The sequence below is a fragment of the Pinus tabuliformis genome, chromosome 4_2 (assembly GCF_031772625.1).
Source record: "Pinus tabuliformis cultivar Carrire ecotype Pingquan chromosome 4_2, CPIR1, whole genome shotgun sequence".
Classification (NCBI taxonomy): domain Eukaryota; kingdom Viridiplantae; phylum Streptophyta; class Pinopsida; order Pinales; family Pinaceae; genus Pinus; species Pinus tabuliformis.
The window spans coordinates 552,933,688-552,960,767 of NC_142304.1; the positions used below are offsets into that span (position 1 = coordinate 552,933,688).

At 33.2% G+C, this 27,080-nt stretch overlaps 1 protein-coding gene across 1 annotated transcript in view; it reads right to left on the reverse strand.

The window, feature by feature from the left end:
• Nucleotides 1-744: 744 nt before the first annotated feature.
• LOC149170465 (Leucine-rich repeat protein kinase family protein) overlaps nucleotides 745-27,080 on the reverse strand; it is a 66,071-nt gene continuing 39,735 nt past the window's right edge. Inside the window, exons 12-16 of the mRNA XM_089429023.1 lie at nucleotides 23,633-23,759; nucleotides 23,411-23,479; nucleotides 21,145-21,334; nucleotides 20,910-21,042; nucleotides 745-1,341 (exon numbers count right to left, since the gene is read on the reverse strand). Of these exons, the coding sequence (XP_089285149.1) occupies nucleotides 1,126-1,341; nucleotides 20,910-21,042; nucleotides 21,145-21,334; nucleotides 23,411-23,479; nucleotides 23,633-23,759 (735 nt within the window). The 3' untranslated portion in view covers nucleotides 745-1,125. The remainder of the gene's footprint in view (nucleotides 1,342-20,909; nucleotides 21,043-21,144; nucleotides 21,335-23,410; nucleotides 23,480-23,632; nucleotides 23,760-27,080) is intronic.

Consider the following 27,080-nt stretch of genomic DNA (forward strand, 5'->3'; position numbering starts at 1 on the left):
ATTTATACAATGCTTGTTAATCAATATGTTGCATACTCATGTATTTATACAATGCTTGTTAACCAATATGTTGCATAAGCTGCCTCTAACATAATAGAATGGATGAGAATGGATGAGGTTCTAACAAATTTCAAGAACGTCCTAATACCTTAACGGTTAGAAGCCTTTAAGGCCTAGCTTCTAGAAACTTCAATTCATGAACGTTAAGTCTATGTTGAATGTCCTGGTTGTAAGATCTTTAGGTTTTTTTCCTCGTGCCGTAATTTTTTGGATGTGAATTTGTCCATTTCTCGTGACATTGAAACCTCGCCTAAGGCCTCGTGGATTTTTATGCAATTCATAAGCAACAAACACGAAATGGGTACATCAAGGAGGTAAATTCATCCCAACCATAGACATATCAACAACATTTAACGCGTGCTTCGCACACTGATCTTTCAGTTTGCAAATATGTTCCTTATCAATATCTGCAAAATAGATGTTGAGGTTATAATTTCAAAGATCTTTAATGTTTTTTCCCTTCACGCCTTGATTCTTTGGTGTGAATATGTCCATTTCTTGTGATAATGAAGCTTTGCATAAGGCCTCGTGGTCTTGTCTGGTAGTAGTAAACAACAGACCTGAAATGGTAATTCAGGCAGAAGGTAAATTCATCCCAACCATAGATATATCAACATTTAAAGTGTGCTTCTTACACTTCAACTGATCTTTCTGTATGCATGACTTATGTTTCTTATCAAAATCTGCAAAAGAAATGCTGATTGAGATTCTAATTTCTTATATAAATATAAGATAGACAAAATTCTGACAAGGTGTTGTAGATTGTAATACATCTCGAAGACACCCATACGTCCCAGAGTACCTCAAAATCAGTTCTCAGTGTGCCAAGACAAAGCACTGATGAATCTCTTTTCGTTGGAAAAGAATAATTTTTTCTTTTTGTAGGTTATCACCCTAAGAACATATTTTACGGGCATCTCAGAAGATGGCCATATAACTTAATTAGTTTCTTTGCAATAGAAAAATGGAAGAAAGAAAAATAAAGATGGCCATGCCATGATGTGGTGAAAACTGAGAAAATAATGTAAGTTGTGGCGCGCCATTTCTAATATAAATAGTCATTGCTCAGATCTCTTCAGTTGTTGGATTTTCAGTTTCTTCAATAGCCAAGGCTTCCTTGAGCTCGGACAGGACTTCTGCCATAGTTGGCCTCTGTGAAGCATCTCTCTCCACACACCTCGAGGCAATGGAAGCAACTCTCTTTAAGCTTTCTGTGCTGTAATTGTTCTGAAGGTTCTTGTCTACAACATTGTAGTCTCCAGCCTGTAGGTAGGGCTTTGCCTGCAGGTAAAAGAGTATTACTAAATCATGGTATCATGTTCAATTTATAAACGATGAATGGAATTTGTTTTTCCAAAATGAAAGCATGTTTTTTTATTACAATAGAAATTACAAGTACCTATATGAGCTTATTACATTATTATATGTAATCCTTGGAAAGGATAAGTAGAAATCTTTGTCAAACTACTTAAGAACTTAGTCCAGTTAAGAAGATGGGGAAAATGTCATCAACTTGTCATGCTCTTATTGATGGTAAAAAAACAACTTAATTCTTTATGAAAGATAAACTCAATCTGTATTTGTTACAAGGTATTAGCATGAGATTTTCTATTAACATGATGGTTGGGTTGAAGCCTATCCTTTACATAATAACAAGATAAACTCAATCTGTATTTGTTACAAGGTATTAGCATGAGATTTTCTATTAACATGATGGTTGGGTTGAAGCCTATCCTTTACATAATAACAAGATAAACTCAATCTGTATTTGTTACAAGGTATTAGCATGAGATTTTCTATTAACATGATGGTTGGGTTGAAGCCTATCCTTTACATAATAACAAACCTGTGTGGAGAAAGACCCCTACCCTCTCTTCTTTTGCATATACCTTGGTCACCCATGATTCCAAATGTAAGACTTGAATTAACGGTAACGTGAACCTGTTACGTCCAACGGAAGAACTAAAAAAATATGTGGTACTGCTTCTTCGTTCTGTCCACATATTTGACATATCCGTTCATGCCATTTGGCCAACCAAGTTGATACTCTTGCTAAGAAATATTTTATACTAACAATTCTGCAGCTTAGAATTTTCTTTTTAAGGTTGCCATATTTCCATCAAATGCTTTTTCATCTTACCCAATACCTGGGTTGTCAAAGTTTAGTTGAAAGATACACAGTCATATTATAAGGACTTGGTTGTCAAGTTTGTAGGTTGATATTTGCACTCGAGCCCGTGTTCTTGGAAATATCTTGAAGCCTCTTATAGAAAAGGGTATATTTTCGAACGAATTGGGGAATATTGATAGCAAATTGATTCAAGAATTTCCATAAATAAATGAAAGAGTAGATGTGGTTTTCACACACATCACAATTTTATTGAATGTTTTATTTAATTAATAATGGTATATATAAAAGTATGATGGTTTGTTTTAAGATATTAGCATATTAATTGTTTATTCAAAGAATATTTTAATTACACATCAAAATAGAAGTCAACTAGTTAGAGAGAATCTCTCATATTCAATTAGATCTAACAATCTCCTAAAACTTAGAAGTAAACAATTCAAAGACAAACTCTACTTCACAATAATCAATAACAACCGCAATATTCTCATATGATCAAGTGTCCTACATTAATCTACAAAAAAAGTAAGAGTTATTAATTCCAATGTTCCCCTTCATTGAGTACTTGTCTCAATCTTTGTAAGACTTTGTTAGCATCTTTCACTAGTTTTTGAATGCACCATCATGAATCAAAGAACCTCTTGATCAACAAAATATATAGTTGTCCAATCCAATGTTGGATATGTGTTATATTTTGCATGACTACCTCTGTGTATTGTATGTTGCGCAAGAGAAATGAGAGGGTCACAGGGGTTTGAGGGCAATGCCCCCATATACAATTTTTTGGGCGGTTTTGGGCACACATTTTTTGCTTTTAACGGTTTTGTGATGCATGGTAATTTAGCCCATGGTTTTTTAGTATCAATTAAGTATGATTGTATTTTAATCTAGGATAAATTGATTGGCAATTTATGGATGCCACAATGTGTGTGTGTGTGTAAGTGTGTATTGTATTATATTGTAACACTGTAAATAAGAACATATTGAAAACTCTTTCTGATTTTCACGAATTGGGTTTCCAGGGTAAAATATTTGTGTTAATGTATGTGTTTTCCATTGCATCTTTTCTATTTTATTAAGAATATATTGTACAAATTAAATGTATAGGGTTCTACATTTGGTATTAGAGTAGTTTTGGCTTCAAAGGGACACTTTTGTGGCTAAAGGGCTTTGCTCAGACCTGTGGTAGACCTTGTTACAGTGGGAGATCTACGGAATCAATTCTTGTGGTGAAAGGAAATGGAAAATAGTTCAAAGATAGAAATCAAAAAATTCAATGGGCAGAGTTTTGGGCTGTGGAAGCTCAAAATGGAAAATATATTGGTGGAAAAAGGTCAATGGATCACTATGGATTCAAGTACTGCACCAACAAAGATGTCGACAAAAGACTATAACAAATTGGATCGAAAGAAAAAGAGCACAATACAATTGTGTCTCTCAAATTCAATATTAATAAATGTTTCAAGAGAAGCTACAATGGAGGCATTGTGGAACAAGTTAGGGACTTCGTATTAGTTTAAGTCTTTGGTGAACAAATTGTTCGCACAAAAACGTTGTATAAACCAAGGATGAAGGATGGAGCCTTTGGTGACAAAGCATCTAAATGCCTTCAATATTGTGGTAATCCAACTATTATATATTGATAATGAGATCTTAGCTGAAAATAAGTGTATTAGTTTAGTGTGTTATTTACCAAACTCGTGGGATATTTTAGTTGTTTCCATAGGTAGTAATGCAATTACTTTAAGTTTCGACGATAAATTATCATCCTTGTTATTAGAGGAGATGAGATGGAAAAATATGGAAAGTAAGAACAAAGATGCCTTGTCTGTAGGAGGATGCTCCCAAAATAGAAATAAAAATAGTTCTTCAAGTGAGAGATCTAACTCTAGAGGAAAATCTAAATCTCTAGGAAAATTTATGAAGGCATGTTGGAGATGTGGAAAAGAAGGGCATTACAAGAAAGACTGTAAATCCAAAATTGTTGAGAACGGGAAGGGATCTAATGGTGCTCATTTTATAGAAGCAAAAACCTCCTCAAATGTAGGAGGGGATGCGTATTTGGCTTTTGCAAGTACACATGTAGAACATGAGGCATGGTTGGTTGACTAAGGTGAATCTTTTTATATAACTCCTCAAAATGAGTGGTTTTGTGAGTGTGAAAGATATGATGGTGGTGATGTTTTCCTAAGAGATGACTTGATAACCACAATCATAGGATGAGGAAAATTTAGGTTGAAGCTCATGGGTTGAAGGATTAGAACACTCTTTAATGTTATGCACATCCTAGGATTGGCTAGAAATTTGATTTTTGTAAATAAGATGAGCGATGCAAGTGTAAAAATAGTGTCTGCAAAAGGATACCTAAACAAAAGTTTGAGGAGCAATACTATTGTTGAGGGGAGTTCAAATTGGAGCTCTATATACGCTGTTGAGAAGCATTGTTCGTGATGGGTGCAATAGTCCTGTTGTTCCTGATAGTGGATCTGAAGAAGGAAAAACTCCTACAATCTTTGGAGAAAATACTGTGTTGCGACATCAAAGGTTGGGACACATCAGAGAGAAGGGTCTTTGAGTACTACATGGTAATGGTATGGTAGAATGTATGTCTAATTGTTCTTTGGATTTTGATTTCTGTAAACATTGTTTCAATGGGAAGCAGAATCAAGTAAGATTCTCCTGTTGTGTTACAAGGATAGAGAGAATATTACAATTGGTGCACAGTGATGTGTTTGGACCTATGTCAGTTTCATCATTAGGTAAATCTATGTATTATATATCATTTCCTAATGACTTTCTGAAGAATACATGGATTATTTCCTTAGGAAGAAAACTGAAATATCTGACAAATTTAAATAGTTTAAGGCACTTGTCAAAAATCATACGGAGAAGAAAACTAAGTTGCTAAGAACAAATCATGGTAGAAAATTATGCGTGAACGAATTTGAAGACTTCGATAAGTGTGATAAAGCAAAAAAGAAGACTAGTTTGTACACCTCAAAAAAATGGAGTTGTGGAAAGAATGAATAGGATGTTGATGGAGAAAGCAGAAAGCATGCTCAATGGTGTTGAGTTGGGACAAGAATTCTGAGCAGAGGCAGTGGACACTGCGCCCTACTTGGTAAATAGATCACCCTCATCAACATTAAATGACAAGACTCCACATGAGGTATGGACTAGTAAGAACCCCTCTCTTAAACATCTCAGGGTGTTTGGCTGTGATGCTTATGTACATATTCCAAAGGAGAATAAGAGTAAGCCCAATAAGAAAGCTAAAAAGTGTATCCTTATTGGATATAAAGATAGTTTGAAAGGTTATAAGCTTTGGAACCCAGAAACTAAGAAGGTTTTGTATAGTAGAGATGTGGTATTTAGAGAAATCAAACATGTTATCGAACAAGAAATCCTACTAAGGGAGAAATAACTAGAAAAGGTAGAGCTTGAAGTGAAGGATGATGAATCAAACTTTACAAAAGAACAAGAATCAGAAGAAGAAAAATCACATACTCCAATATTGAGGAGATCATTTCGAAAAATAAGGAAGCCATAAAGGTATAATCCACCTGATTTTTGTTCAAATTTTTCTTTGTTTATTACTGATAATGATTCTAAAACTATTGGGAGGCAATGGATTCAGATGATGGAAAGCGTTGGCAAAAGGCCATGGTTGAAGAAACGAAAGCCTCAGACAAAAATTAGGCTTGGGATCTAGTGGAGTTGTTGGTTGGAAGAAAAACCATTAACAAACAAAGGGGTGTTTAAAAAGAAGTTAAATACCAAATGTAGAGTGGAGAAATACAAAGTTTGATTAGTAGCAAAAGGTTATTCCCAAGTGGAGAGAATTGACTTTTGTGAGATCTTTTCTCATATTGAATACATGGAAACCACTTTTATGAGATCTTTTCTCCTATTGAATACATGGAAACCACTTTTGTGAGATCTTTTCTCCTATTGAATGCACTATCAACTACAAAAGTTGAATACATGGCAACCACTCATACAATCAAGGAAGAAATATGGTTACACAGATTGTGTTCAGGTATTGGGTTGGTACAACAAGCTATGAAGATACATTGTGATAATCCGGGTGCAATCTTCCTAGCAATGAACCCAATATATCATTCTAAAATAAATCATATTGATGTTCAATATCATTTTGTGAAAGATATGATTGAAGAAAAGAAGTAGTTGATGGTCAAGGTGGATACTTTGAAGAATGTTGCAAATTCATTAACAAAATTTGTGAACATTGAGAAGTTCTCTTGGTGTATAGAAATAATGGGAATTATTGCCCTAGATTGTTTATCACGTACTCCCATGCCCACCTATGTGCAAAGAAAGCAAGAAGTTGGAGAATGTTGAGCATGTTATATTCTTTGCACAATTACCTCCACGTGTTGTATGTTGTGTTGGGCACAATGCCCTTAAAAAAAATCCAGGTGACTTTTTACATCCGTTTTTGGCGATTTTTGTCACACCGTTTTCTTTTCTTTAGCTATCTTGTAGCGTGTGGTGGTTTAGTCCATGGTTTTGTAGTTTTAGTTAAGGAACTATGGTTGTATTTTAATCCAACGTAAATGGGTTGGCAATATATATATATATATATATATATATATATATATATATATATATATATATATATATATATATATTGAAACATCTTTCTAATTTTCCTGTTTTGGGTTTCTAGGGTAAAATTTCTATGTTAATGTGTGTGTTTTCCATTGCATCGTTTCAATTTTCCTAAGAATCTATTTGCAACATTTAATTGTGCATGGTTAAAACTCACATACAACACTTGCATCTCAAACTTCAATCATGTGAACATCATTAAACTATCAATGTCAACATAAAGGAACAAACATCCATCGAATTACATGGGTACCTAATCACTACAATTATCGGTTTAGTAGTAGTTCTTTCAAGCACATAGTTCATTCTAACTTCTTGATGAACTCCCTTGAATGTACAAAAAGCTTCTAGTTTCTAGGCCTACCACACCTAGATTCCACAACATTGTCCACTAATAGAGCATTCAAATGAAAAATGACCCACTCCTCCAAGTGTTTAACAAATCCATAATAAAGGTTCTACATTATACCAAACAAGTTATCTGAATCAACAGAAACACATGGCAAAGGGTATGAATGCCTATCCAAAGGTTACAACAATATGCCCTTTACCTGTTACATACATAGATATGGGTACTTCATGGATGCATCAAGTACAAGCTTTTATAATATCACCTAGGTACAATATAATACTTCTCCCAAGTACAAACTTTGGGCAAGGTACAAGCTCAAAATTTCAAGGACCAATACATATGATTTACACATCATAGATTTGTTACAAATAGAAGTTGTGAATAACATTTTCGTATTGTCATCACTTTCAATAAACACAACCCACAAACTTTACCTTGTTTTCCCATCACCATTTGATCTCCACTATTTCCACAAGAATTGTCCCCAACATCTTGTAGACAAAATTCTAACATATCTTCGTTGCATCGAGAACAATGTCAATGTTTTTCTAAATGCAATCTCCTCATTCCAACTCAAAATCAACTTTGCCATAATCACTTGGCTTCTCTAACTAGAAAATTGCAACTTCATTACATATTTACTCTCCATGATAACTAACCAATGGTTTGTTATTCACCCAAGCAACTCACTTCCATCTCTCAAAATCAAGGTGTTCATGCTCTACAATTCACTTATAGGGCCATCATCTTGAACAACACATCAGTTGAAAACCAATCATAACTCTGGGCCAAACATTGTCACCACATAGTTTGACTTGGAACCTGTTAATCATACCTCTAGGCCAAACACTATTACCACATAATTTGACTAGGAACCTGTTGTTCTTTAGGGCCTAACATCAAATTAATTGTAAGTATTGAACAACTAACCATCCTATGGACATATTTCCATCTACCAAGACGCCTAAGTACCCAACCATGGTGCTTTCCAATTCTCTAGGAAAATAGTTTGGGTTCACGTTGTATCCAAGTCAATATTACACCCTATGCACCTACCAATTTAAGGACTTATGGCACCAAATTAGTGAGATAATGTTTCATCAAGGAACAACTAGAGGAAACAAAACATATAGCTATAATTCCATTTGAGCTATAATGCACCTCATCAAGAAGACCTAGGAATGATTTTCACATTACATAATGTTGCCACCAAAGACGATAAAATATCAATGAGATAATGATACATATGACCAAATGCTTCTATATGTATGATTTTCTAGAGTCATGGCACATACTTGGTGTCTTCCTTTTCATCTTCAACATCCTTGTCCAACATTATTCTTGGAACTTTCATACTTCATCTAGCTATTGTTATAGCCAATTCTAACAAACATTACACTCACATGTTGAGTTAACTAAGCTCAATATGTTTCTTTTATAAACCCCACGAAATTTCAAATACACTTTTCACTTCACCATGGTCTCTTTCTTGATGCCCTATATGGATCTCTTACTATAAACATGGAAACCTTGGACCTTCTCTTTCAACTTAGGGTGTTGGGTAACACCAATCTTACACCCTAAAGTTGTTGGAAGAGCTAGTTTCTTCATCTTGGAATAGTTCAAATGGTTGGAAGATTATCTCCAGAAAAATGTGAAATTTCAATGGTTAAAGATCAAACGGACTGAGCAATATGGAAAACAACTGCTGCCTTTGAGTTTCGAGTTGTAGCCTAGATGGTAATCAATGAAGGTCTGCCCATCAAAGCTGGGCTTCATAAATTGGGGCTGACCAAATGTGATTTGTATAATTTGAAAAAAAAAAGTAGACAATTAAACATGTTTTTATGGGACTACAGACCTGGTCAGGCTTTGCGGGGATTGTTTTTCCCAAAAAAAACAATCCTATTAGTCGGTGCGGTGAACCTCTCGGCTGGAATGAACCAATTTTGGAAGACTTGCGGATGGTCGGACAACATGGTAGGGAGTCAGGAGACATGGAGTACTATTTGGCCAATTGGGATCATCTTTCTTTATAGGTAGAAGGCCACCTTTATCGTATAGTAGGGAGATGGGCTGGATCACAGCCTTTGTTGTACGATAACTCAACAATAATTTTATGTACAATATGGATATAGTACGGTCAATTTATTTTTAATTTTCTTCTATATTACTTAATTTTAAAAAATCGTTTATATATATCAAAATATTTAAAATTTTATAAATATAAATTAGAATACAAAAATTTCTAGCAATGCATTTTATTTTTATTTCTGGCAAAGAACAACTTAATTTCTTTTATTATTATTAATTAATAAAACAAAAACTTTTCTAAAAGATCAAATAAATTTTGTTATTTCATATTTAATGATATTTGTATTTAAATCTAATTACTATGTTTTATTATAGTATTTGTATTTAAATCTTTCTATTATGCCTTTTCTTAAATTTGAAATTTGGAAGACAAAATACTTATGAATGATTCACGCAGCACTCGGGTGAGACTAGCTACACTTCGAGGCTGCCCAAAACAACGTTGTCACTTCATTTCATAAACAATCAAAGATACATGAATTTAAATCAATACATTCAATTAAGGAGATCAAGCAAAACCCTAGAAATTAGGATCTAAGTCCTAAATACAAACATTATCACAACAACCTAATAAATGTTTACTCCATTATTTCTAAATCTCCCACTTACTTAAGAAAGGATTAATTTCCACAACTAATATCTCCCTAAACAATTCAAATTTCATCTTCCCAAGGGACTTAGTGAAAATATCAAAAACATTTTCACAAGTATTACAATACTCAAAAAAAAATCTTTGGACTATATCTTCTCTCTAACAAAATGAAACTGAGCATCAACATGCTTTGTTCTAGCATGATAAACTGGATTACTTGTCAACTTGATTAAGCTCTGGTTGTCACATTTGACCATTGTAGCATTCTTTTGTTCTTCTCCAAAATCTTGAATAACTCTCCTCAACCAAACAACTTCACGAGGAGTGGCACCCAAAGCTTTATACTTTGCATCAGTGGATGACAATGATACAGTTGGTTGTGTCTTAATACTCCATGAAACAATCCCGGATCCAATGCTAAAAGCATAACCTGTAATAGATCTCCTATCATCCGGATTACCAGTGCAATCCGAATTTGAGTAACCTGTCAGCTCAACATTAAATGAATCAATATACTTAAGACCAAAATCAATTGTTCCTTTAAGATACCTGAGCACTCCTTTCGCTGCTTTCCAATGGCTTTCTAGAGGTCTCACCATAAACTGACTTAACACACTAACAAAGTATGCTAAATCAAGTATGGTTGTAGTAAGATAATTCAAGCTTCCCACTAGCTATCTATACATTGTACCATCAACCTCCTTTGAGTCATCATCAAAATGAAGTTTCACATTCTGTTGCATTGGAACAAAAGCAACTTTAATCTGATGCATTTAAAACTTCTTAAGCAATTCTCTGACCAACATTTCTCCACGAAGACATGCATCACCCAGCAGCACTGTAGCTCAACATTTGTGATACACCATGAAGACATACATCACCCAGCAAACTGTAGCTCGACATACACTCCAGCAGCAGCACGAATGTACCGAGAACTGTCATGTCGAGTCATGTCATGAGTCATGTCATCCACATCTCCACTATGGGCTATGTTGTCAATCAATGTAATGTAACGTGGAAGTCCAAGAGACCCACTTGTTGTACAAAAAGTCATCTAAAGTCAAAAATTCATGGAAGTCAAACAGTCATGAGGGTAGTCGAACAGCGACAAGGGTCATTTTTCACCCTTAGCTATAAATACCCCCTCATTTGTACATGCAAAGGAATTTTCACTTCAACTCCTCCCACATTGCCAAGAGAGTTTGTAATCTTTTCTGGAGGAGTAAGTAGTGGCTCCAACGCCCCGCACTCAGGGTTAGTGATGTATGGTGTAACGATGTGTCTTGGAACTTTCGCTTAATTCAGAAGCCTGCCAACAGGCCAGCACGTTTTCACACATGTATTGTAATTGTTGTAAGACTAATCTTTAACACTTGTAATGCATGTTGCTTTAACCTGTGTTCTACATCTGAACTATTTCACTTGTTGTAATACATAATCTATTAATGGAAATGTGTTGTATATGTTGTTAACGTTGTCTCGCCCGTGTAGACTACTCTCTCGGACATCAGACAGACCTTTCACATAAAACTTGTTGTAACAATCGTTGCACTCGTGTGGACTAATCTACTGAGTGTTATACGTGTTATCTTCCCTTGTGTGTTGTGACTGCCGCATCCATGTGGATTGTTCCGCTAGAAGCTGTGCATGTCCTATTGTGTTGTGTGTTCCTAACAGAGTTGGGACTTCTCCCAACTAACTTGGGACTCACTCTCACCCTCTCCCTCTATGGTGAAAGAACCATTGACACAAGTGACACTTACACTCACCACGCACGCGAACCTCACTTCTCGGAAGACAAAGCAGACCACTCTCATGTGCTGACATGTAAGAGTTGAGCAAATCTTTAAGATAATGGCAACCGGGCCATCATACCGATGGCACTCCTACACCAAACGGTGTGAGGTCTAGTTGGGACTTCATACCAGGGAGATCCCCTGATGTTGGCCGGTCCAACACCATCAACAAGGTGAAAATGTTTCTGCATAATTGATGCCTTCTTTTTCTGAGCATCCTTTAGCCACCAATCTAGATTTGTATTTATCTATACTGCCATATTTTTTAAACTTGGGTTTGTATAACCATTTACATTCTATGGGCTCTTTATCTTTAGGCAATTCAGTCAAGTCCCAGGTTTTGTTTTTAATTATAAAGACATATTCTTCCTTCATTGCTTTTCTATGTTGAAGAAAGTGTAACTAGGTTTGGTATTCATAAATGTAATTTTGATCTTTGTATTTGTAAAAGCAAAGAAATATTATTTTTGTAAATTATAGAAATGAGTTTCTTTCTCATTGCATAGTTCTAGCACATGTCAAAGTGCTATATGGTAGTCAAAGAGTCAAAATAAATATTGAAGACCCTTAAGGGCATGCTACACCATGTATATTTATGTATTAGAGTCCAAGAAATACCTCCAAGCAAAGTCACAAGCCTCCTCCATATGTCGGCATCATAAAAGGAAGCAATCCGAATTATAGAGATCAAGTTGGCCTCAAGTCAAGTCGGCCTCAAGTCGGCCTAATAGGAGGGGCAGACTCCTATATAAAGGGTCATACAACATCACAAAAGAACCATGATCTCATCTCTGAAATCAACGAAGAAGGAAGACGAGTAAAGGGTATAAGAAGGATGAAAAAAGGTGTCTGTAGTGCAGCGAAGAAAGAAGGAAGAAAACCAAGTTTTATAGGGTTGTCTTAAGGCCTATTATAGTCACATGTGCGAAGGAAGGGAGGCTCTCTTTGCTGTCATAACAACCCTCCTATTGCAGTCATACAAAGAGAATTGGTTGGGCTAGGAAAGAGTTCCTATTAGGTTTCTTACTCAAGTGAAGAAGGAGACTACTCAAGTGAAGGGAAGAGAAGGAGTCAAGCACAATTTCATGAAGAAATCCTCTCATACATGCGAAGAATTAGGGCCACATTGCTGCCACATCCGATCTGAAACTATATCAAAAGAAAGAGATTGATTGGATAAAGTATAAGGTCGTCTTCCTAAGTGAGAAAGTATACAAAGGAACAAAGAGAAATATCTCTTCTAAGACAAGCATAACTAGGGTTTCTATCAATTTCCAGAAGAACATAGTGAGATGACGAAGTGCCAGAAGAAGGAGGACGAAGTGCCAGAAGGAGGAGGACGAAGTGCTGCAAAAGGAAGTGATCTCAGATCAAAGGAAAAAGGCTTGACTTGTGCTTGGAGGATCTTCTTGTCAAGGGTCTAGGGTTTGGCATTTGTCAATTGAAGCTTCAATAAGAGAAATTTGAAGAAGCTTTTTCCTATCTAGGAGAGAGAGGTTTTGCCTTGGCTTGTGTTCTTGTCTCTTGTGTTTTTGGTAACTATTTGATGAAGTTATAGAACATAAAATAATAATAACAAGAAGAATATCGTGTTAACAAGAAAAGTAAAAGTACTTCACAAATTGTTATCATTGCTAGAAGAATCTCATCATAACTCAGATGCCCTAGATTCTTCAACATGGTATCAGAGCTAAGGTGACACATCAAGGAAGGGCATCTCAAGAACACATACAAGGTTGAAGCATCAGATCTACAAGCTAAGGGTTTCAAATCCATCAAAGACAATGAGGTCTACCATCTACCATTCTAGATCCATCAAGAAGGACTACAAAGAAAGAAGAAGAGCCTTTCATATAAAGGCACCTACAAGAAGATCCATTCAAAGAAGAATTTACATCAAGATACATCATCTTCAAGAAAAGGAAAGAACTCCAATTCAAGCCTCGCACACTAAGAAGTCTTCATCACCAAGCAATCTCTTTGAAAGCACCTTGAAGGAGGAAATTTGAAGATCTCTAATATCCAAGAAGACAAATCATCAAATCTTCAAGGAAGTAGCAAGACTTCTTCATCACCAACAATATCAAGTAAGTATTTGTATGTCCTCTTCTGAACATATCACAATGTCTTTTTGCAAGGAAAGCAACAAATTGGTTGGGACTGCTAATTTCCTTGCATGGAAAAAGAGGATTGATTTACTTCTCAAGGAGAATGAACTTCTAGACCACATCAAAGGGAGTATCACTGTCCCTACTAAGGAACAAACTCAAGCCCTAGAAAAGTATAATAAGGATGAAACAAGGGCTCAAAGAGTTCTAATAGAATCCATCAAGGACTCTCTCATTCCTTATGTTTCCAAACTTGAAACATCGAAAGAAATCTATGATAAACTGGTGGAGCTATTCTTAGTTAGCACAGCTGGAGAAGTGATATCATTGTGTAATGAATTGTATAAGATGAAGATATCCAAGGAAGGAATAGCTCCCTACTTCATGAAAATCTCTGAGATGAGAGATCAACTACAAGAGCTAGGAGAAGTTATGTCTGATAGAGAAATGACAACTGTAGTACTCAATGCTCTACCTGAGGAATGGGGCAACTTCACATCAAGTATATATGCCAAGAAGGAAGCTACCCCACTAAATGAAATTTGGTCTCTATGCAAAATTGAGGAGACTAGACTCAAAGCCAAAGATGATGTGGGATCAAAGGAGCAAGCATTTGCTACTATGGCCAAGAGAAGAGGAAAATTTGGCAAGTTTGGTCCACGAAGGAAGGGTAATAGAGATATGTCCAAAGTCCAATGCTTTGGCTATCAAGAATATGGACACTATAAGAGGGATTGTCCCAAATTTAAGAAGGACAACAATAAGAGGAAACAAGAAGAAGCTCACATTACCCAAGAAGTGAAAGAAGAAGAGAAGAAGCAGAAAAAGGAGGACCCTCCAGATCTCTACTATGATTAAAGTCAACTTCTTCACATAAGTCTTCTTTCAAGGTTTTGGGTATCATAGGAACATGTAGAAATAGGATAGAATGCATGGTTTATGAAAATTGGCATCTTCAAGAATATAGGAGAATTATGTAGAGATAGCTCAGATAAAGATATTCATGTAGGAAGGATGTAGCTATTGAATGACCTCATTAATGCAGAAAGGAATGATCATAATCAAATCTTAGAAAGCCACTATCATCAACAAGAAGGAGCATTTGCAGGATGAGGACTACTAAGATCCTCCGGTGGAATCTTCAATAGAAGGTTCATAACTTTCAGGAAAAGCAGATGTCTCGATAGGAATTCCACTCATAGGGATTCAAGAAAGGATGATATGCATGCAAGAAAAGATGAAGCAAAACAAAGGGAATTGAGGCAATCTCAATCTAGGAAGTTGTCAAAGGAAGTTGAGATGATCAAGAAAAGAACTAAGATGAGGTATATATGCATCTATGTTTTCAATTTAAAATTCATGTCATCATATGTATTAATGAGCATGGGGAATGGCTCTAAAAACATGGTCAAGAATAGGGAAGATCTCTTTCATTAATAATATGCTCAAAGGCATGATTCACACACCAATAAAGGTCAACATGAGAAATGTCCTCATAAGGAGTATGAGGTGGTTGACTAAACAACATATGAAGAAGCATATGGGAAAAGAGATCAGAGATGAAAGGACACCATGGTCACTAGGAATCATCATCCAACAGATTTGTTGAAGACATCTCCCAGAAGAAGGCACAAGAACTCTGACAAAGGAAGAAAAAGATAAAAGGACCCTTGACACCTAGAAAGGCCTTGGAGATATGAAAATTCAGGATACTGATTCAAGCCAACAAGATGACATGATGGAAAGCCATCTAGCAAGGTACTATTTAATTTAATTTTTGAGTAATATCTGGATGAAGTCATGCAGGGCTACTAGAACAAAGAATTGTAAAGTGCAAGTACAACTAAGCATTCATATGATGAATGGAAATTATGGAAAGAAGCATGATAAAAAAAAAAGTAGCTATATGACAAAAGTTCCAAACATGTACCAAGAAGGCCACTTTCCATGAAGAAAGGAAGGACATGACAAACCAAGAAGGAAAGTGATCAATGGTTGATGCCCTACAAGGAAGAAGCACGACAAAATTCATGACATCAAGAAAAGAAATTGATCAAGCAGCTGAAGGACCCACGAAGAAGAAATTGTTGATCTAAGAAGAGTCCCTAGTTCAAAGGGAGCTTGGATATATTCCTTCTCAGGAATGGGCTTATCTTCCCTAGTTGAAGCTTGAGAGGGAGAGATAGCCACAACATTCTTGTCTTCACTTGGGAAGAAAGAATGGAAGGATTGGGTAATCATCTGGCATCTTATGCTCTTTGAGGATGTGTAGGGCATCCAAGATAAAAGTAGGCAAGAGGATCGATATTCTTTGAGGGTTGGGAAGCCAAGATAAGAATATTCCTAGAAGGTCATACTCAGTGAACACCCAAGTGGGTATGTACCTTGAGAGACAATGATGAAGGTGTCTATAGTCATTGGTCTCGCCAACATTGTGCTCTGATATAATGAGAGATAGAGTTGTCTGTCAAGGCCTTGTTGTGGAAACAATGTTGTTTACTATGATGCTATAACAAATGGATTTCCAGTCTGATTTCTCTTATGTTAATTCTTCATATTGAAAATGGCCAAACACCTTGTAACGATTTATGAATAACTCCCTAGTTAAGAGGGAGTGTTAAAGAAAGTGTAACTAGGTTCAGTCTTCATAAATGTAATTTTTATCTTTATACTTGTAAAAGAAAAGAAATATTATTTTTTGTAAATTATAGAAATGAGTTTCTTTCTCATTGCATAGGTCTAGCACATGTCACAGTAGGGTAGTCAAAGAGTCAAAAGAAATATTGAATACCTTTAAGGGCATGCTACACCATGTATATTTATGTATTATAGTCCAAGAAATACCTCCAAACAAAGTCACAAGCCTCCTTCATATGTCGGCATCATAAAAGTAAGCAATTTGAATTATAGAGATCAAGTCAGCCTCAAGTCATCAAGTCGGCCTAATAGGAGGGTCAGACAACATCACAAAAGAACCATGATCTCATCTCTGAAAACAACGAAGAAGGAAGACAAGCAAAGGGTATAAGAAGGATGAAGAAAGGTTTCTCTAATACAACGAAGAAGGAAGGAAGAAAACCGAGTTTTATAGGGTTGTTTTAACGCCTATTACAGTCACACGTGCGAAGGAAGGGAGGCTCTCTCTTCTATCATAACAACTCTCCTATTGCAGTCATACAAAGAGAATTGGTTGGAATAGGAAAGAGTGTCTATTAGGCCTCTTACTCAAGCGAAGAAGGAGACTACTCAAGCGAAGGAAAGAGAAGGAGTCAAGCACCATTTCGTGAAGAAATCCTCTCACACGTGCGAAGAATTAGGGCCACATTTTTGCCACATATGATCTGCAATTATATCAAAAGAAAGAGCTTAATTGGATAAAGTATAAGGTTCTTGCTGAGTGAGAAAGTATACAAAGGAACAAAGAGAAATATCTCTTCTAAGGCAAGCATAACTAGGGTTGCTATCAATTTTCAGAATAAGAACATAGTGAGAGGACGAAGTACCGGAAGAAGGAGGACAAAGTGTTGCGAAAGGAAGTGATCTCGGATCAAAGGAAAAAGGCTTGACTCGTGCTTGGAGGATCTTCTTGTCAAGGGTCTAGGGTTTGACATTTGTCAATTGAAGCTTCAATAAGAGAAATTTGAAGAAGGGATTTCCTCTCTAGGAGTAAAGGTTTTGCCCTAGCTGAGGGCCAACATCTTGTGTTCTTTTCTCTTGTGCTTTTGGTAACTGTTTGATGAAGTTAGAGAACATACAATAATAATAACAAGAAGGAGATCGTGTTAACAAGCAAAGTAAAAGTACTTCACAAATTGTTATCATTGTTAAAAGAATCTCATCATAACTCAAATGCCCTAGATTCTTCAACATTCTTCACCCTTCATATTGATTAGCTTCATTAAAACTCATGGATTCTATGACATTCAGAACACTACTCATTAAGGCATAGTCCTTATACCTTTCAGGTAGGTGAATCTGGCGTGAAGATCTCGTTAGCAATTCATTGTCTTCATCTTTGTTCTATGAAGGTCCTTCTCCATCTCAAGGTGAATTCTGACTGCTGGTAGTATCCATATCACTAGATTCTTCCTCAAGCTTCTGCTGCTCTCTGTCTTCAGCGTCTTGTATAATATCTTCAACTTCAGGAAGTATGTGCCACCTTTCATAGTTGTTGTCCTTGTTGCCTTCATCTGCATGTTCATGGAAAATTACATCTCTACTCAAAAATACTTTGTAAGTAGATGGATCAAACATTTTATATGCTTTAAATTATGAACAGTATCCTACAAAAATAAATTTGATAGCTTTAGCATCAAGTTTTTTTTTGTTCTTCTTCGAAATATGTGCAAAGGCGTTACACCCAAATACCTTCAAATGATGAATTGCTAGTTTAAAACCATACAAGTTTTTAAATGGGGTCTTGAGATCAAGATATCTTGTTGGACTTTTATTATTTTAATAAAAAACAGTACTAATGGTCTTTGCCCAAAAAACATTTGAGAGCTTCTTACCTTTAATCATACTCCGAGCACACTCCACCAGCGTTTTGTTTTTCCTTTTTGCAACACCATTCTATTGTGGAGTGTAGAATACTGTGAATTGTTGCACTATTCCATGATCCCTTTAGTACTTGGTGAAGTTCCCCAACATGTACTTTCCCCCTTGATCTGAACGCAGGATCTTTATGAACTTTCCTGTTTGCTTCTGTGCCATGTTTTTGAATTCTTTGAAATACTCAAAAACATGACTCATTTTCCTAAGGAAGTACACCCAAGTGTACCTTGTGCAATCATCAATAAACAACAAAAAATATGAAGCACGTCCTAGGGATTTGGTCTGCATAGGTCCACAAACATTAGTATGCACAAGTTCTAATATGGCTCTTCTTCTCCTATCAGAATTAGAGGGGAATTCATCTATGTGCATTTTTCCTAAAGCATAACCCTCACAAGGAGCATATTCATTCTTTAACATAGGGAGTCCTTCAACCATTCTTTGTTTTTTCAACAATAACAATCATGAAAATTGATATGATCATACCTCTGGTGCCAAATACTTTCTGTTGACACAGTTGTAGAAGTCAGTGCTTGATAACACTTGCTAGGGACATAAAGTTTGTACAAGCCTCCAACTCTAACTCTCGAAGCAACAGGTTTGTAGTGATCCAGCAGGTCCTTTACTATGCAATGTGTTTTGAAGAATTCAACCTTTAGATTTTGATCTGTAATTTTGGACATAGAGACCATATTTTCTTGATCCCGGGGAGATACATAACATTATGAATGCACCTGACACTACCATTTGGTAAAGTCACTAGAATATCACCATATCCCTTGATCTAATGTGCGCGCTTATCTTCAAGATAAATGTTGCCACCATTGCTTATTTCCTTGAAGTTCTAATACCAATTCTTATTACATGTCATGTGGATTGAGGCTCCAGAATCCACAAACCATGCATCAACATCATCGGTTTCAACGAATAATGCAACATTACACACAAACAAGTTAATATTCTTAAGATCAGAATTTAGGGCTTCTCCTGCAAAGTGTCCTGAATGTATTTTGTATTTATGCCTCGTTTCATCATTTCTCTTCTTATAACAATCTCTAGCAAGATGCCAACTTCTACCACAATAAAAACATTTAATTTTAGACTCATTTCTAGCCAGCGACATACCTTGATTTAACTTTGGAGATGGCCTCCTCTAAAATGGGATTCCACCTTTACTTCATTCTCCATGTTTTCCTTTGAAGAATTTCTTCTTCGTAGCAAGTGTTAAGTTTGGATTCTAAGGTTTCAAATTCCTATGCTTCTCTTTTTCCTACATCAGTATACCTATCAATTCCTCGAAAGTGGGAGTTTTCTCCCTTGCTATAAGACCTGTAATAAACATATGATAATCCTCTAACATTCCATTTAAAGTGATTGTCACAAGATCAATACTAAGTACTAATTCTAGGTAACAATCACGAATATGAGGAATTATATTATCTTTCACGCACATTCTTAATAGTACCTTTGCTCTATGTCTTGAATGATGCAGTTGCGCCTCAACACCAATTGGTTTTGCTTCTTCTCCCTTTGTGATTGTCCAAACGTCATATCCTTCCATTAGTGTTTGCAACTTGAATTTCCAATTAACATAATTAGATCCATCCAATTTATCAACCTCATTTAGATATGTTTCTACAAATAAATTCATCATCTCAACAAAAAAATAATGCTCAGAGTTCGAACACCAAATGTTTCTTCAGTTGTGCTTCGAGCCTCATCCATGAATGATTCAAAATAATTATATCATATAAGCTGGCTTCACCATTCTTCACTACAAAATTGATACCCTTTTAATCCATCAAAATAAATAAACTTTAGGTCAATTGTTGTTGCCGACTGAGTTAAATAAATAATTTTTATTTCGCTCATCGCACCTCTCGAAACTGAGCATGTGTGTTGCATTGCAAGAAATCAAAATATGAGAAGTTACCATCCATCGGCCCACTTCTCACTTAGTGGAGAATGCGTTGATCCTTCCACCAACGCATACACATGCAGTCAATCCTTCCACCAACGCATACACATGCAGTCAATGCGCCCTTTCCAGCTCATTGACTATTACAACAATCTACAAATGCTTACTCCATTATTTCTAAATTTTAATAATAATAATAATTTAATCTTAAAATTATAGTAAAATTATATATCATATAAAAATTTTATTTATAAAATAAAAGACGGCCTTCTATCCCATAATTACTAAAATCATAAAAATGTAAATATTTTACTTTTATCTAAAATAAAAAAATTAGTAATAAAAATTCCTGATTAAAAAATAATAATTTGCTATATTATTTATTATGTTTTGTTTTGGAATTTTGTCTTTATGTTTTTTTTATCAACATGCAGAATAAGTTGCAACCATGATATTAGTTTTATATATATAGATAAAATCTTGATGTTAAAATGAAAAATGATTTATTTATCACTAACATATTATTAAAATTATAAAATATTTGTTGAAATGAAATATGTTTAAAATAGTTTATTTTTCCAAACTCCTTAACCACCAAAACCAAAAATACATACAAACAAACATATTTAGAGTATTTTCGAGAAGCAGCCTAAGGGAAAAAGGGACATATCATACCCATAAGACCAGATTATAGGTATCCGGGGAACCTGTGTGAGTCAAAGGTTCACGTCCACATATCAACTCTAGAAGCACCACCCCAAAACTATAGACATCGCTTTTTTCAGTCAGCTGTTGTGTTGAATAATACCTGTGACAAATGATTCAAATTGAGCGGAAGAAATAATCACTGCAAGTTTAATTAACAACAGATCTACAACTAAAGTTTTCAGAAACGTTGAAGAATGCTTACTCAGGGTCGAGATACCCGGCAGTTCCCTTGACAACTGTTGTCACATGAGTTGCATCTGCTTGAACAATTTGCTTAGAAAGTCCAAAGTCACAAACTTTGGCATTCATGCCTGCATCCAGAAGAATGTTGCTGCACTTTACATCACGATGGATGATCTTGGTATTACTTCCATTGTGAAGATACTCGATTCCTGAAAAGAAATAAAATGTTAGAGAACTTTGTTTTTTTCAGGAAACTGATATTTATTGTACTGGAAGGGATGCAATTCTCCTTCCTTCATAATATACATACAAATTCATCATTATATTGCAGAACTTTAAGCACCAAAGCTACAACATGGTATTCACAAATTACTATGCAACCATAATGAGGCAATATTTACTTGTAATAACAATATAATGAGGCAATATTTACTTGTAATAACAATATTTTGTTCTAATTTTATAGAAAATATATTTTTGTAAATTTTGCTCAACCTTCTCAAAACTCTTACAGCTTGTTTTGTCAGTGACATATTCCTGCCCCTTTTATTTAAATTCCAAATATTCCTGCCCCTTTCTTTACCTTCCAGGATATACCGACAGTTATGGTTTGTGAGTTAGTTATATCTAGGTAGTTTACTTTCTATAATTTTTGCTTCTCTTAATCTTGAGATTGACTTTATTCATTACGAAATATGTTCTGGACAGATTCCATGTAAACCTTTGATTTAATGGTGTATTTGAAAATGATAGTGATACTATTTAAATTGTAATTACTTTCCTGGGAAGAAGAGACATAGTTTTAGCTGCAAATAAACAGTATTCAAACAGTCTATTTTTATTTGGGAATTTTGGTTTTAATTCTTGTCAGAATTATGTGGGAAGTTAGAGTTTCACATAGGGAAATTTGGCCATAAATTTGACTTTAATATTTTTTTTGTTAATTTTAAAACAACTCAAATTACCAATTAAAAGAAACTAAAAACAACAAACAAATCTCAGCAAAATAAAGCAATTTATACACTGAATGGAAGATGCCCTAATAGTGCTCCCTCCGATGTGCTAATAACATTCCAACTCCCTTGAATGGTGATTATGTTTAAGTTGTAATTACTTTTATGGTTTGAAGAGACATAGTTTTAGCATGGGATAAACAGTATTTAAATCATCTCATTTTTAAGGGAAATTTAGTTTTAAATTTGGTTAGAATTAGGTGGGAAGTTAGAGTTTTACTTATGAAAAAATAACTTTTATGGTGGGAAGAAATATAATTGTATTTAAATTATTATTTTTTTGAAAATTTAATTTTAAATTTGGTTAGAATAAGGTGGGAAGTTAGAGTTTTAGTTGTAAAAAAAAATCTTTGTTATGAAATTTTGAACTTAAAATTTTTCCAATTTTAAAATGGAAAAATCAAAAAATATGAAAATTTAACTTAATAGAAAAATAAAACTCAAACAAAAATAAAGCAATAAAACAATTTGAATACTTATAATAGATACCTTGATAGTAGTCTCCTTGAATATGATAATAACATTCCAACTTTCTATTACAAATTAGCGAGATTAACTTGAGTGGTATCAGATAAATAATAATATATATTTATTTTAATTTTGAATTTATTAAAATTTTAAAAAAATAAAATTTAAATTATTCAAATATTTTAAAATCAAAATATATAAATTTATATATATATATATATAATTTATTATGATTTTTAAGTTGATTCATTAGTGTTATAGATGTTACATCTTTACTAAACTGTAAAAATACCTAACTACTCTCTCAAAATAATGAACAGAGACACCAGAATTGCAAAGACATTCAGAAATTCATTAACATGCAGGCATATTAGAGTTTAGAATCTAGATACTTGTAATATATGGAATAGAAAATTGGAAATTCATCAGCTTGCTAAGCTGCAGTCCTTTTTAAAACCAGGCGCTGTAGTCCTTTTTAAAACCAGGCAAGCATGGAGTAGAAGAAAATTGGAAATTCATCAGCTTGCTAAGCTGCAGTCCTTTTTAAAACCAGGCGCTGCAGTCCTTTTTAAAACCAGGCAAGCATGGAGTAGAAGAATAGAAATTCATCACCTTGATAATAAGCTGCTGTCCCTTAAAACCAAGCAACATACTAGAGTCTAGATAGATGCTTGTGATATACCAGAAATAATGGAATGAAAATTGGAAATCCATCAGATTGATAGCAAGCTGCAGTCCCTTAACACTTCACAGACCTAGTCTATTAGAACACAAATACAGAATTAACTTGAGCAATCAACCTACCTGCTGCAGCGTCCACGGCAATTTTTAATCGTTTCTTCCAGTCCAATGGGTTCCTTTTGCCTTTAGCACCTGTAAACCAGTGTATGGAAAAATACATTAATTGAAAAGAGAAAAGTAATTGTATTATCAAAGAGACTAACCCATAATGTAATGAAAAAGTAAAGAGAAATTAAGAAACAAAATTGAAATATTTCATAAATATTTCTTCGAGTTATATTTTACCATAAAGATGATCTGTCAGAGCTCCTTCGGGCAAATATTCATATACCAAAATTTGATGCTTAGGCTCTTGACAAAATCCTTCCAATGTAACAAGGTTTTGATGGTGAACTTGGGAGAGCAAAAATACCTGTGAAGTCAGTCAAATTTCAAACAATGTGTGTGAAATTTGAAGCCTGGCAATTTGAAAGAGAGATTCTATGAACAATGTTGATGTCAAGCATGCATTTCCTGGAAAAAAAGACTTTCTTGAATAACTAAACAAGATACAGATAGAAGCTTCTTGAAGATATTGAAAATGGTTTACCATATACCTCGGAAGAATTGCCTTTTAGCTTCTTATTCAAACATGAATATTCATGCTAAAAATGCTGAGGCAAAAGGACTTGTTTTTTGAAATCAATATACAATTATTAAAACATTAACTGCATATTAATTTCCTATTAGAGTAGAAATTTATAAATTCATCACGAACAAAGATTCGAAATTAACTGATTAGAAAATTTTAGGAAGCAGAATCAAATTAATTAGTTAGAAAATTTAAAATTCAAATTAATTAGTTAGAAAATTTAAAATTTTGTTAATTGAATTATTAATCTCTTATATGAGTTACAAGTGAGTGTTATTATTTTAATTGAATTTATTGTGATTTTGTGAAAAATTTAGTTAAAAAAAAAAAAGATATTTATTTAGAAAAATTTAGTAAAACTAGAAAAGATAATTTGAAGTTTATGTTTAAGCTATGTACTCTATAAAATTTAGATGTGCAATTAAAATTTACAATATTATCAAAATTTAATTGTACCAATTTATAATATAACCAATATAAATTTATCTCAAATTTGAATTCCTTAATTTTAAAGGAATCTAATTTTTTAGAGTGTAGATTTTTTATAATTTAATTTCATATCATATATTAAAAAACTGATTCTTTTCTATACTTAATATTTACAAATTTTAACATGAGTTTAGAATTCCCTCAATAAATCAATTGGATTTTTTAGCTTCACGGAATAGGCTTCAACTATACAAACAAATCAATAACTTTGACTTTGTGATCACATTTTAGAGTTCTTTGCTTAGTTTTAATTATTTATAGCTTAAAAATTGTAATATAAAATAGTTTTAGATATTTATATTTTTCAACAAAAGTAAGTGATTTCATTAAAACCAGCATAAATTTTTTTTAAATATGGATTTATCCAACACAAATAAATGTAGCTGTTTCTATATTTAATTTATTATAATAATTTACATTTTAAATATGAATTTATCCAACACAAATAAATGTAGCTGTTTTTATATTTAATTTATTATAATAATTTACATTTTATAAAAAATTATTGGGCTAATAAATTTTAGTTTAAAATATATTTTAATAGATATTAATTTTAAATAAATTTATTAATTTAAAAATTATATATATATTCTGAACTTTTGACAATTAAAACAAAACAAATCACTTTAAATATCATCACAAAGTTAATAATTTGATTAAATAGTTGAAGCCTAATCCATATGAAGTGAAAAGGTCCAATTGGTAGGTTGAAGGTCCAATTGGTAGGTTGAGGGAGTTCTCTATAGAACCTATATGTTTTTGAAACATATTCAAGCTAATAAGCTCTAAAACAAGACAATCCCTTTTTGGTTGTAGATTTCTTCGTATAATGTATAATATTGTGTTTTTTATTATTACTATTTTTTCCTGGTTGTGTTTTTTTATTATATTAATAAGAGTAAATATTTGGATTTCAAATTTATTTTTTAATAATAAATATTTATTAATTTCAAAAATTAATAGATAAAATATTTATTTATAATAAATTAATAAAAATAAAAATAAATAATATATATATATATTATTTTTAATCATCTTAAATAATTATTAAATATTACTATTTTTAATTTTTTTTTAATAAAATTATTTAAAATTAACCAATTGAAAAAAAAAAATTAATTAAATTTTAAATTATTATAAATTTATAAAATTTTTGTATTTATATTTTTTAATTGAAATGGTACTTTCAAAAAAAATCAACACAAATCACTTTAAATATCATCACAAAGTTAATAATTTGATTAAATAGTTGAAGCCTAATCCATATGAAGTGAAAAGGTCCAATTGGTAGGTTGAGGGAGTTCTCTATAGAGCCTATATGTTTTTGAAACATATTCAAGCTAATAAGCTCTAAAACAAGACAATCCCTTTTTGGTTGTAGATTTCTTCGTATAATGTATAATATTGTGTTTTTTATTATTATTATTTTTTCCTGGTTGTGTTTTTTTATTATATTAATAAGAGTAAATATTTGAATTTCAAATTTATTTTTTAATAATAAATATTTATTAATTTCAAAAATTAATAAATAAAATATTTATTTATAATAAATTAATAAAATTATATATATATATATATATATATATATATATATATATTATTTTTAATCATCTTAAATAATTATTAAATATAATTATTTTTAAATATTTTTTTAATAAAATTATTTAAAATTAACCAATTGAAAAAAATAATTAATTAAATTTTAAATTATTATAAATTTATAAAAATTTTGTATTTATATTTTTTAATTGAAATGATACTTTGAAAAAAAAAATCAACTTCGGGTTTTATGAGTGGTCGCTACATCCAAGGGAAATATATGGAGGCACTTCCACCCGAAGGGATACAGGGCTAACGCCGAGGGCGTCGAGCCAAGGCGTCGAGGAGATTTGACCCCATGACCTCCCAACTAGAAAAAGCCGAGGGCGTCGAGCCAAGGCGTCGAGGAGATTTGACCCCGTGACCTCCCAACTAGAAAAATACTTAGCAACGGGAACTCGACCAATTGAGCTATCCCCCAAGACTAATCAACTTCCATTTTAACTAAAACAATAAGAGAAATTTCTAAATTAACTACTAATAAATACTCACTTAAAAATATCACATAAATTACTCTATTCCAAACCTTAAATATATCAACTTACAATACTAAAATCTAAATTTAAAAAAAAAGGAACAATAATCCGAAACTAAACTCAGCTGACAAGACACTTTATTTACTGTCAAAACATTTTTACTTTAATATTCTCCTATTTAAATATATTAAATTTTATTTTAATTAAAAATCTTTTAAAATAGCCTTTTTATTAACAAATTTTTTATCATAATGGGGTCATTTTTTATTAACAAATTTTTTATCATAATGGGGTCATTCTTCATGCTATTGTTTTCTTCGCTGCCTAATGTTTCACATGATGCAGGACTATTAATTTCCTATCCAGCTCATAAATTTGTTTATATTAAATATAATTGGTCTATAAATTTGAGCAAGGCCGGCCGACGATATTAATTTTGAATAATTATAATAATAATTTTGTTTTTTTTATTTTGTAATTAACAAAATATTAAATTGAAACAATGTAAAATAATAATTTTAAAAAATAATAAAGTTAA